The 13224-nt window shown below is 38.4% G+C and overlaps 1 protein-coding gene and 1 long non-coding RNA gene across 4 annotated transcripts in view; one reads left to right on the forward strand and one right to left on the reverse strand.

Moving 5' to 3' along the window:
• Positions 1 to 7130, reverse strand: part of LPL (lipoprotein lipase) — a 23875-nt gene extending 16745 nt beyond the window's left edge. For 2 of the 3 annotated variants that reach the window (XM_036106002.2, XM_036106001.2), the window contains exons 1-2: positions 6815 to 7130; positions 209 to 378 (exon numbers count right to left, since the gene is read on the reverse strand). In XM_036106002.2, the coding sequence (XP_035961895.2) occupies positions 209 to 378; positions 6815 to 6902 (258 nt within the window). In that variant the 5' untranslated portion in view covers positions 6903 to 7130. The remainder of the gene's footprint in view (positions 1 to 208; positions 379 to 6814) is intronic. The other variant, XM_078069535.1, reaches the window with a different exon arrangement.
• LOC144381407 (uncharacterized) lies at positions 5734 to 12037 on the forward strand. Its single transcript, XR_013446606.1, has 2 exons — positions 5734 to 6707; positions 8986 to 12037. It is a non-coding gene; the product is annotated as an uncharacterized LOC144381407 (long non-coding RNA).
• Positions 12038 to 13224: the final 1187 nt, after the last annotated feature.

Consider the following 13224-nt stretch of genomic DNA (forward strand, 5'->3'; position numbering starts at 1 on the left):
AGTACTCATCAACACGTGATTTTAGATTCCACAATCCCCACCCCAAGCCAGAATTGCCTGTACTCAAGTTTAAAGTAAAGCCATTGGAAAACAAGCAGACGTACAGGATAGGGAGACTCATCACGGGCTTCCCAACAATGGGAGCAAGCCAGTCAGGCAGGATGCCTGGTCTATCCCAATTTGTTCCTTCCCAAAGAGACTATCTTACCGTCCAGCCATGGATCACCACAAAGGTTTTGCTGCTGTGGTTGAAGTGGCAGTTAGCCACAGATTCTGTTACTCCAGGAATGAGGTGGCAAGTATCCTCAGCTGTGTCTTCAGGGGTCCTTAGAGCAAATTTACTTTCAATATCTATAAAATCTCTTCCTCCCGTAATTCCTGAAAAGGAAAAATTGGATAGGTGGCTAATTGGAGGGTTGTTTTATTTGCTGGAATGGTATGTTTTAGGTTTATAAGCAGCTACCACCAGTGCTATTTTTGTTTCTATTTTTTTAAATATTTGTAGATTGCAAGAGAATGACTAATCCTCCATTGGTGATCAAAGTTGACAGAGACCAGAATCCAGGTCTCTTGGTTATAATTCAAAACTCAGTCTCCCAAAGAACACTGGCTCATGGCTCTTGCATTGTAGAGTTCCACTTATTTCATATATTATTTCACCCTCTTTCAATCCCTGATTACATCAAAGGAATGTTTTCCCAAAATATTATATAATAGGCTTGAGGAAAGGTTGTTTCCTTTTCACTAACATAATTTTTTAAAACGTTAGCAATAAGGAAGTTGGAAGTCTAAGTAAATTTTTGTATAAAATTGTTCCCACCCCCATAGCAAGGTACATCAGTTAAAAATGTTTTAAAAACTCATTCAGAAATGCCTGTGCTATGTGTGAACTGGTTAATTCTTTTTTTTTTCAAGATTTTTATTTATTTATTTGACAGAGAGAGTGAGAGAGCACAAGCAGGGGGAGCAGGAGAGAGAGAGGGAGAAGCAGGCTCCCTGCTGAGCAGGCAGCCAGACATGGGGCTTGATCCCAGGACCCTGGGATCATGACCTGAGCCAAAGGCAGACGCTTAATCAACTGAGCCATCCAGGTGCCCTTGAACTGGTTGTTCTTTCCCCAAATATTTCTTTTCCAATATTACTTGTCTTTGCAGTCTTTCACACAAAGTCAAAGCTTAAAAAACTATAGCAAAGCAGGTTTGGGAAAAAATCCACTTTGACTTCATAGTCAATCCCAAAGTGAATAAGGAGAGAAATAAAACTTCAGCCAATCTTTTGACTCTCTTGATAATAAATCTAAATTTTGATAAGTCTTCATTTAATACTACAGTGAATGCTTGAAGTAAATTGTATTTCAAATAAAGTCAAATTCTTAAAGTGAGCAAGTCAAAGGGAAGTTATATTAGGGGAAATTAATTTCTTAACACAAGTAAAAAAATTAAAAATTATTTACTATAAGGTAATAATTTGTAGCTTTTAGGTTTCTCTATTTAAAACTCAGAAGATAAATAATTGGTCCTTCTAATTTCTTAATTTAAACTAACTCTTTTCACAATTCAAATGCTAAAAATCTGTAATTTCAAGTAACATTGCAAAAGCCAGGCCAAAAAGTGAAAATAAGAATGATACAGTATAGTGAATGTACAGGGATTCAAATCAGGCTTATCATGTAATTAGCTGAGTACTGGTCAACATTTTCCTTTTTAATTATTTTCTAAAACTCCTTAAGCAATATTGTGGCTACTTGCTAAGTAATTCATTATAGGTGAAAAGTTGATCACACACACACACACACACACACACACACAAACAATTTCTAGCACCTGAACATTCTAAAATAATTTACTCAAATGATAGCCTGTGATAAACTATTGATATTTAAGTTTTTTTTCATTTTCATATAGTAAAAGTGCACTTGAAAGCCACTGACTTATTAAAAATACACTCTGCCTTCCATCTTATTTAGGATGTAGGTCTTCCTTTTCCTTTCTAACCAGGAAGTACTCTGGTGGCCTTATTATTTACCTGATAGTAGAAAAAAATATTGTAAATTTTTAATCTGATTCTGCTCTCAATGCCCAAGAAGTTTTTTTATTGTTACAAAGTACTTTAGAAAATTTAAAACTAAATTAGTTTCACCTATCCCATATCTCTCCACATCAAATAACTCATCCCTCCTCAATAATCATATTTTACCATGTTTGATTACCAATTTTTTTGAAGTAGAAATCATCCAAATGACCTGGCAGACAGATCTCACCCACCACCTATTTGTTAAACTAATATTTAAGACTATTGCCTTGCATGACTCCAGAGGATGGCACTCACTTTGGTCTATTTTTCCCTAGAATTATGCAATACGGTAGCCCTGGTGTTGCTGGTGGTTCTGAAGTGACTAAGAATATTCTCTGACATTATTAAGGCTAGCTTTGTATATTTCCATAAAAAAAAAAAGTCTATTAAGTTCATAGATTCTGGAGTGCCTAGATAGCTCAGTCAGTTGAGCATCCAACTCTTGATTTTGGCTCAGGTAATGATCTCAGGGTGGTGAGATCGAGCTCCGAGATGGCTCCGCACTGGGGGTGGAACCTGCTTAAGATTCTCTCCCTCTCTCTACCCCTCCCCTCTCAGGCCTTGCAGGCTCCCTCTCTAAAAAAAAAAAAAAATCATAGCTCCTGTACAGATTATCTGCATAGCCCATTGAGAGGTCCAATTTTCCACAACTAACATTTCCTATTGGGTATAGCTTCTAAATAAAATAATAGGAAATTCATACATTCTCAAACAAATTTGTATTTGGAGATTTTTATTTCACTTCTCAGGGAAATTCTTTTTCATTTTAAGTTACAGAAAGCATGATGAAGCATTTTACAGGAAGACAGCACCACTCTATATGCTACTAGATGTTTTCAATTCTATGTCAATTCTATATATGAAATCATAAATGTTATTAGTGATTACAGTCAGCCTTTCCTTCTCTTTGGTATTCTGATAGAAATTTTCACACTACTGGTATAAGAGTGTCTCAGCATCCTAAAGATGAATGTACTTCCCAAGCCTCACTTTCTCACACAACTGATGTGTGTCAGTCAATATGTTTAGCTGTCCCCATATACACTGGGATTGCTCTTGGCTGGCAGATGAACTGATTTGATTCCATTGTTACTAAGAGAATTATTGTTTTCCATACATGAAAATGGTATTAAAGACTCTACACTTATCTTTTTTAAGGGGATAAGGATCTTTTTTATCAGGTCCCCTTAGAAATTAAAGCTACTTTAAATTAGTGGAAGGGAGGCTGCCTAAGGTGTATTCCTTCATAAGAGCTTCCATCCTGAATTCAACTTATCATATCAGCATCACCACACCAACTGGTTCCCATCAGATATGTCCTTATTCAGCACTAAGGTAAGATTTGGGGTAAGATACAAGTTAATGCATTTCTTGCCTATGTAATCTAAGTTATTAAATAGCTAAAATTCTAAGCATATAAAAAAAGACAAGGAATTTACTTAATGTGGATAATAACTCACAGAGATGAAATTAGGTTGAGAGATCAAAGCACTTCAAAGGTAAATTTATAGGGGATACATTACTGTTCCTAGAAAAGAAGGAACATTGAGCATCCCAGGAAAGATATTCTAAAGTCAGCTCACAATTATCAGATGAATAGGATTAGTGTGCATATGAAGACATGAGGTACAAGAGCTCAATTATAATGCAATTCTCTTAAAAGTTTCTACCCCACCACACACATACTTAAAGGACTTCATCAATAATTTCCCTTCTCTCTGAAACTGATGGTCATCCTTACTGACTCAGGCAGCTTCTACAGAATACCAAAAACCAAACTGACTGGGTGAGAACAAAAAAAAGTTTGATCAGGGGAAAAAAATCAATATCCTATCTGACTAAAGTGATTGGTATTTTCAGATATTCCGACAATGCTCTTGACTTATTTAACAAACAGATTTGCTTTTCATTTTTATAGAAAAAAAAATGTTCATAAAATAGAAGCAGTAAACTATATAGCTCAATTTCTCCTCCTGAACAAAGCAAAGAAGAAAGGTTAAGCTAAAAATACACTACACTACCTGAAAGAAAGTGAAAATTTTCCATTGTAACTCTACCCCTGTGCCTGACACGCAATTTTCAATATTACTATTAATCAATCACTCCAGTGCTGAGCTCTGCTCCATTTGCAAATGGTATCAGCTATTTTGCTGTTATCACCCATCACATTTAACTTTGATGTTAGCCTGGAAATTCACTATGGCAGGTCAAATAGAATTGCAGCTCCTGAGTACTGATCCATATGCTCCTTGTCTAGCTCTTCAAGTTTCCTAATGAGGCCCTGCAGGGACTGAGGTGGCTTCAACAAAGAGCCTGAGGGCAGTGAGTGCCTCATATCCTCACATTCTTCTTAGAAAAAAAAAAAAAAAAAATTCCAGAATAAGTCCGAGCCCAGAGAGGTGCTCTTTACCATTCTCTCACACTCATATCTTTTGCCTCTGAAATTGTTACATTCCTAGATGAATTCATCTGGAGGAGAAAAGGGGTGAAAATTTGCTGTGATGGGAGAAGCATAATAGAAAGGGAGGGAGTGGTGGAGTGAGAGTAGGAGGGAAGGATAGTAGGGATTAATTTCATGTCTACTTAAAAATGATTCCTCCCTTGGGGCACCTGGGTGCCTAAGTCCCTTATGCATCTGACTTTTGATTTCAGCTCAGGTCAAGGTCTCAGGCTTTGGAGATGGAGCCCAGCATCTACTAGGCGCTGGGTATGGAGCCTGCTTAGGATTCTCTCTCCGCCCCCCCCCCCCCCCCCCGCCCCGCGCCTCCCCACTCGTGCTCAGGCGCGCTCTCTCTCTCTTAAAAAACAAAAACCAAAATTTCAAAATTATTAAAAAAAAAAAGATTCCTCCATTGATAGATTTACAGCTAGCTAAAGCACACGTTGCTTAAAATCCAACTTAATTCATCAATCACAAAGCGTCCATTTAAACCAAAGAGTATGAATTAAAGGAGACTAAGATAATTTTGAGTGTGGCCTGAACTCCTCATTTTTTAGTTGAGGAATCTAAACCCAGAGAGGTGACACCAACTAGACCAGGAATTTAGGGTCGTGAACTTCTAAGAAGCCAGCAAAAACAGGGGCTCCTGAGTGGCTCCATCGGTTAAGCCTCTGCCTTCACTCAGGTCATGATCCCAGGGTCCTGGGATCCAGTCCCATGTAGGGCTTCCCCGCTCAGCGGGGAGTCTGCTTCTCCCTCTCCCTCTGCCTCTCCCCCTCCCCACCTTGTGTGCTCTCGCGCTCTCCCCATCTCTCAAAATAAATAAAAAGCCAGCAAAAACAAACTGTGGAAAACAAATATTTGTGTGTTTTTTATGGTAAAAGCAACTTCACACCATGGTGTATTGTCTGCAATAATATGGAATTTGTTCCTACCATCTTCTTGGACGGGGTTAAACACTATGGAGGAGAACATGCCACTATATAAGATACTTAAGACTTTTTAATTGCACCTCCAGATACTGTTTTTTTTTAATCCAATCAGATTTGGTGAAATTTACATTTTTTAAATAAATCTACCAAAAATGTTCTTTTACAACCCACTGCTGAAATAAACTTTCAGCTGCAATCAAAGTCATGGACAAACTCGACTATAACTTGAACCATGCTGCCTGTAAGCACATCCAAGCCACACTGCCCTAACTGCAATTTCACCACGAAGGGAGAAGAAAATGTTGCCTGCGCTTAGGACTTGCTTCAGTTGCCTTTTGGTTGCTGTTGTATGTTCGGTGAACCAAGCAGGGTTAGAGGTACTAGGACTGCCTCTATAGTGGGCAGGTCTCAGGCTGGTCTTTTGCCCTCCCTGCAATAAAGAAATTCGCATCTCTCCTGTAATGCCTTAACCCTGAGGAGCCGGTGGCGCCGGGGCGGTGGCTGGGGTTCACGCTGCGGCTCCCGGAAGCCCCACGTGCTTGTGGACGCTTCTCGAAGCTGGGCGTCAGAGCGGGACTCGGCTCCGAGGACTTTAAGGGTAGCCAAATGCAAACCTCGTAACACCCAAGCCAGCGGCCACAGACTGCAGGTCGCTGCGCCATGTTTTCAGGAGGGCAGCCCTTCGCTAGGTTTTCTGGGTGCTAAGAAAAGCGGCGCGTGCAAGAATGGAAGCTGAAGAGCTTCCCGGGCTCCCGAACGCGTGCAGGACGCTGCGTCCGCGGGACTCGGCGCCACGCGTCCAGTCCCCCACCACCGTGTCGACGCCGAGAGCGAGTGTCCAGTGCTTCTGAGATACGGACAACGCCTCCTCCCCCCGTCCCCACCCCCTCGGGTCGGCTTCTCTAAGGGAAGGGGCCACTCTCTCCCGGCGCTCCCGTAGGCGGGGGCCGAGCCGCGCTGGCGGCCGCGCCAGGGTCACCTTGACCTGCGTGCCTTTCATTCCAGGGTCCTCGTGCGAGGCGGTTACTGCCGATCACCGCCATTTAAGCCCTTCCTCCGACCTCTCTCGTCCCGCCCCTCGAGCTACCCCCTACTCTTCCTTTCTGAGTCTACGGACCCGGAAACACTGCCTCAGCCAGATTGGAAGGGACAACGCGGGAACGACTCCATGAAAATCTGAGGGAGAATTCCCTCCCTACCCCTCCCGGATCCCAGCCTGTTGACTCTTCTCGGGACCGGCGCTCAGCCTAGGAGGGTCTCCGGTACGCATCTGCAACCCCTTTCGACTCCCTCTTTCCCATCCTCATAACGTGTGGAAGTGGCCAAAGTGGAGTCTGCAGGTGGAGGGGAGTCTACGGGCAAAACTTACTATCGGCGGCGGCCACCCCTCCGCGGGTGGCGGTCAGACTCTGGAGCCACATGCCAAGGGCCACCAGGAACAGTGCTTTGCTCTCCATCTCGGGGCGCGTCTCTCTGTAGGAGCTACAGGGCACTGGCAGAAGCGCGGACAGGGTGATGGACCAGCCGAGCTCGAGGTGGGAGCAGGCTGGAGCTGAGGTCCGGCGTGGGGCAAGTTGCCCTTTAAAAGGGAGGGCAGGCAGCTACAAGTGGCAGGTTCCCTCCGAGGAGGAGGAGGAGGAAGAATCGAGTCTGACACTGTTTCCACTCCACAGCTGCTTATGTGACTGGAAATATGCAAATAAACCTCATCACCTATTGGCTATAAAATCATAAGTTGGGGGGAGGGCCCTAAATTCACTTCCAAGTATTTGAGCAAACTGTAAAGAGGATAAACCTTGCCCGCGAGAAGAGGGGAAAAGGGCAGAAGGGAAAATTTGCTTTCTCTGTAAGGTTCCTCTTTGCTTTTCCTAAGGACTCTGTCTTGCAAGGGCCCTCTGTACAAGCACCAAACACAAATTTATATGCATTTATGTTAAATACTCTCAATCACCAGTTTTCCAAGGAGGGGAAGTTAAGCTGTTAAACTACATTTGATCAATACTTAAACTATACTTCTCTTTTGATGGCTTCTGTTTGTAACTTGCAATGTTTGTGGTTGTTGTTTATCTTTTTGTTTTTCCCAAAATTCTGTACAATGTCAATTTAGGGATCCATGGACACACATTGTTCTGCATCTTACGCTTGCACAATCTGGTATATTAACATTGGCAAAATGGATTAGCCTATGTGGTGGAGAAAAGCCCTCCTGCTCTAACTAGTTTCTAAGTTTTCTCTCACGAAAATTATACCCACTCTTCAAACTCATAAAGGAATCCAAGGATAACATTTTATCATCAGAGACAGATTATTGAGGTCAAATAATATAAAACTAGATTTGTTATGCTAAGTGAAAGAAGCCAGTCACAAAAAATACATATTGTATGATTCTATTTATATAAAAATCCACAAATAGGCACATTTTGAGACAGAAAGTAGATTAGTGGTTGCCTGGAGCTGGGGAATAGGGGCTGGGGAACAATGGAGAAGTTTTAGGGGAATGGTGATAAAAAATGTTTTAAAATTACATTGTGGTAAAACATTGACTTGTACACTTTAAATGGGTGAAATTTATGGTATGTAAATTATATCTTAATAAACCTATTAAAAATGTTGTCTTGAGGTATGCAACTAAAATAATAATGAAGTCTCGTTGGATATTGTATTTTTTGCCAAAATGTTCTGAATACTTTCAAATATCTTTCTAAATGTAAATAATTTGTATTAGCCTAGAAAAACAATTATCTTTATACTCCACACTTTACATCTGAGAAACAGACTCATAAATCAAAACCTCCAATTCACTGTCTATAATGAATTATTTCTCTGAATATCCTGAATGCTTCCTTCCATTCATTCTACCCCCATCCACATTTGTGTGTGAGAAAGATGAAAGGCCACAGAATTTAAACTGGGCTCACATGTTAAGTTTTTCATATAAATGAAATACATCTGATAATACCCCAGTAATTCTAAATTTGTTATTCTGTAAAATAGAATTCTATTGTTAATTTGATGCATTAAATGCCACAACACAATATATTGTCTTGCAATTATTCAACAATATATTGTGCACATTCATTCTATATGACAAAGCATGTAGAGGAATTCTGAAACCTGCAAAGAATTAAACCCCTCAGAGGAACTTCAGAATAGACTGCAGAAGATGAATAACTATGATGTGGTAGCCCTCCAAAAACTATATAGTAAATTCTAATTTAAAAAAAAATGACACAAAATGAATACAGTTGCATGGTATGTGCTCAAGATATAAATGACATAAACAAAAGTGCAAAAATGCTTACTATCTTATATAGAATACTCATGAGGTCTATTTTCCCACATAAATATTGTTTGCTAAGATAAACAACCCAATCTGCACTTCTGTGTCTTTCAGAGAACTACAAGATTTTATGTAATTGCTAAAGGGAAGTCTGAGTCTTATAATGTATGTTTAAAATGATTTCCCAGGTTAACAGATAACAAAACCAAAGAAATAAAGGGTTAGAATAATTTTTTTTTTTTTTTTTAACACGAAACCAGCTTTGGAATGGCCTGTGCTGTTATGCTGCATGTCCATCGGAGTGGCAGAGATTTCCAGGAAGAATTAACTCCTAGCAACTCAGCCTGGTAAAAAAAGGAGACAATTTGGCTCGGATCGCCAGGACAAGCAATGAACAGGTGGGTGTGGCGGCAATGCGCTCTCCTGATTGGCTGTTCTCGGAGATGCCTGCGTTGTACTGCGGAGGCTGTTGATCTCCAGGTCTGGACTGCCTGTGCGTTAGCGAAGTGCCTCGGTGAAGTGCCTCGTCCAAACTTCAGCAAAGTTATTTGATTACCGATGACATGATGCTTGACTTTTTTCATAATCGGCATTTCCTTTGTAACAGGCTTAAAAATCTTCAGATTAGAAGAAGCTAAATTGTTTTATAAAAGTTTAACAACCCAGCACTCTTACAGCAGGACACTTGCTCCTGGTATAAGTTTAAAATGATGTAAATAAAAAGTTAAATGGGTTTACCTACAGAAAGGACCAGAAACTACAGAACTGTAGTGAAGTTCTATCTACCTATCATCTATTATTTAGATTGAGGGACTGCTATTTGCATACACTGAGCACTTCTCATCTGTTTCTGCATTTAATCATTACAAAAACAAAAACAAAAAACGCCATGGACTTAATAATATTCCCATTGTACAGTTGAGGGAAGATGAAACTCAAGAATAAATAACAGTAACCACAAATCACAAAGTTTTTTCCTTTGGCGATCCCAAGGGGGAAAAATATTTGATGGTTATATTTTAATCTTGCTGTAATTACAAATTGGAAAAGGCTGAGAAGCAGATGTTTGTTGCGCATGCATAATTTAGGGCATATATTTTTTTGTGGCTTTTGTTTTTCTAAATTAAAATATGATGTAATGTCTAAGTGGGCTCTAAAAGAACATCAGTACTGAAGTAGATCTGGTCTTTACCACAAAAATTATATTTAATGTAGAAAAAAGCATGGCTAATGAAAATAAAAGTTACAAATATAAACTCTTAAATATAATAAGTACTTAAAAATCTATTAACTTTTAATAAGAAAAAACAAAATCAAAATGCTAACCAAAAATTGCTGTGAAAAACTTTTCCAGTGCCACTTACCATATGCACATATGCACAAGCTGCATCTGTCAGAGATGGTGATGTGACAGTGAGGGTGAGGATGAGGTTGAGATCATAGCTCTGGGATCTGGTGCCTGAGGCTAGAGCTGTCCTACTGGACAGTTGATAAGTGGAGATGCTGACCTTGCAGACTTCTTTTATTCATTACCTAGCAAAGCTATGTTGAAGAAATTCCAAGTGGCAGTTCAAAAGAAGGTTAAATTCAGAGTATAATTCTCCATTGGTAAAGTTGGGTGTTATATTTTGAAAAAGATAAAGTATAAATATATATTATACTTAGCCAATTTGCTACTATCTCCTTCCTCCACCAGGTTTGAATAAAGGAACCAGTGATACTTTCTTTGCTCTGGGGGTGAAGGAACTGTGGAGTATGGGAAGAATTGCTTCAATGATAAAAGTATGGTGTTAAATAATCCAGACACATTTTAAGGATTTTAGTTTTTTGCATTGGGGATATCCATCCCCTCCCCTCTTCCAAGAAAAAAAGAAAGGAAACAACAAAAGAAAGAAAGAAAGAAAAAAGAGAGAATGAAAGAAAGAGAAAGAAAGAAAGAGAAATAAATCATATTTTAATATCAGCATTAAAAGATTTGCCTAAATAAAGTTTAGAAGAGAAATAAAAGATAATTTTTAAAAAGAGAGTGAATAATAATTTAAAAAGCCAATGCATTGCAATGGCATGTCCTGGAACAAGGCCTTATGGTGAGGGAGACACATCAGAACATACCAGAGAGACAAATACTGTGACTGCTGAGGGGGAGAAAGGTGTAGGCCTTTTCTAAAAGACAGCTCATAAAAACCAAAATGAATGTCCCACAGATAGCCTACTGGATTTATAATCCATGTTAATTTTTAAGTAGTTTTATTTAAAAAAAAAAAAAATTAAAAACTGAAATCCATGTAGGAAATAAAAGGAGAGTTTCTTTGAGACCTGACTTGACTTGAATATGTAAGACCACCAGTGTTTTTTGCTGAGGACTTCACATTCCGAGGTAACTGCAGACAAAACATCAAAGATCTAGGCTGAAAATGAGCTAACCTGAGTTCAGCACAGATATGTTTGAAGTGCCCCCTGCTGACTTCTGGTGACACTGTAACATCTCAAAAAAGCTATTTTTTAGAGGCTTCAGACAGAATTAATTTGAATAATCATTAACCTCTTTTATTACTTGAAATTTTCTTGTTTATCTTGTTAAATCATATGTAACGTGAAGGAAGGTATTGTTCTTATCACCTCTGGGTACTTCCCATAGCATCAAACTGTGCTGGGAAGTTAAGAGGTTCTTGGTCAATAGTTCTTGGGGGTATTAATAACACTGAGTAAAAGATGATCCAGTGTTAAATGGGGGGGAAAGCAAGATATATTTTATTTTTAATTTTTGCTGAATTTTGAAATTATGAAACTTGTCATAATCTAGGCCAAATCTATCTGGGTTATGGAAATGGAGGACTCTTTATCTGACTGGAGCTTTCTGCTGGCCTCATATTTCTCTTCTTCCTCTTAATTAACTCTCTAGTTAAAAAATTAATATATTCTTGACCAAAATAAAGCCACAAAAGGCAAAAAATTTCAAGCAGCACACATGTGTGTGCAACCAAACAAAAGTCTTTTTCTGACCTCATACTTTCAATCCTCTAGTCTTTCTCCAGAAGCAACTAGTTCCCTTTCTTGTGTACCTTTGTAGAAAGTCTATGCATTTACAAGCATAACTGTGTTTGTAAATGTGTGCTTATGTATGTTCATATTCATCTACAAATTCACAACTTACTTTTTACAGTAATGTTAGCATACTATAAGAACTGTTCTGCAGTTTATTTTTCCACTTAATATGTGACTTAGACATGAGCTTATGAAGAAGACCTCCCTTTTTAAAATTTTAATGGCCATGTGAGTATCCCTTATATGGATGTACCATCATTTATTAAACCAGACAACATTAATAGTTATTTAGATCTTTTGATAATATAAACTAGGCTATAATGAAAAAGACAAATTCTTTAAAATTATTGAGTCAAAAAGTATGAATATTTATCATCTTAATATGTAAAGCCCCCGTGTCCTCTAATGAAACTGCACAAATTTACATTCCTACCTACAGTGTAGGAGAGTTGAGTGATTGTGGATATTCTGGCCATTACTGTATATTATTGAACTATTTAATCTTTACCAACCTGGAGAGTGAAAAATGATTTCTTGTTTTAATTTTTATTTTAAATAATAACAGCTAGCTCTCATACAGCACTTGCTATATGTGCCAGGAGTCTTTCTAAGAGCTTTACATATATGATACAAAATACCCTTATTAAGATAAAAGTAATATATCATATAATATATAATATTATATATGTATAATATATAATATTAAGATATAAGTAATATATCATACAATACATCCATTTAAGATGATTAAATTGTTTTTAATATGTTCACAGAGCTGTGTGAACATGACCAATTTTAGAAAATTTGATCATGCCCAAAGTAGGTCTGTACCCATTAGCTGTCACATCCCCTCCCCACCCCTAGCCCCAACCCTAGGCTATTTTAGTCTCCATAGTTTTATCTATTCTAGATATTTTAAAAATATTTTATAAAAATGAAATCGTATAATATGTGGTTTTCATGACTGGCTTTTTTCATTTAGTATAGTATTTTCAAGGTTCATTCATCTTGAAACATGAGTGAGTACTTCATTCCTTTTCATTGCCAAATAATATTTCATTGTATGCATATAACATATTTTATTTATCCATTTATCAGTTAATGAATATGGGTGTTCCCACTTTTTGGCCACCATGAATAATGCTGCTAATAAATATTTATGTACAAGTTTTCGTGTGAACGGTATGTTTTTAATTCTCTTGGGTATATATGAAGGAGTAGAATTGCTGGGTCATATGACAAGTAACTCTATTTCTAAGTCTTTGAAGGACTGTCATATTAAGTACCTCTTCATAGAGTTTCCCAGATTTCCTTCCAAGAGTTTGTTATGACCTCCTGAGTCATAGCATCTGTTTCCCTAGCACCAAACATAGATTTGGGCACCACTATAGGTACTCAAACATTTATATGAACAAATGATTGAATAGGGGAAGAAAGAAAGGAAAAGTTTAAAA

Source organism: Halichoerus grypus, chromosome 3 (genome assembly GCF_964656455.1).
Source record: "Halichoerus grypus chromosome 3, mHalGry1.hap1.1, whole genome shotgun sequence".
Classification (NCBI taxonomy): Eukaryota; Metazoa; Chordata; class Mammalia; order Carnivora; family Phocidae; genus Halichoerus; species Halichoerus grypus.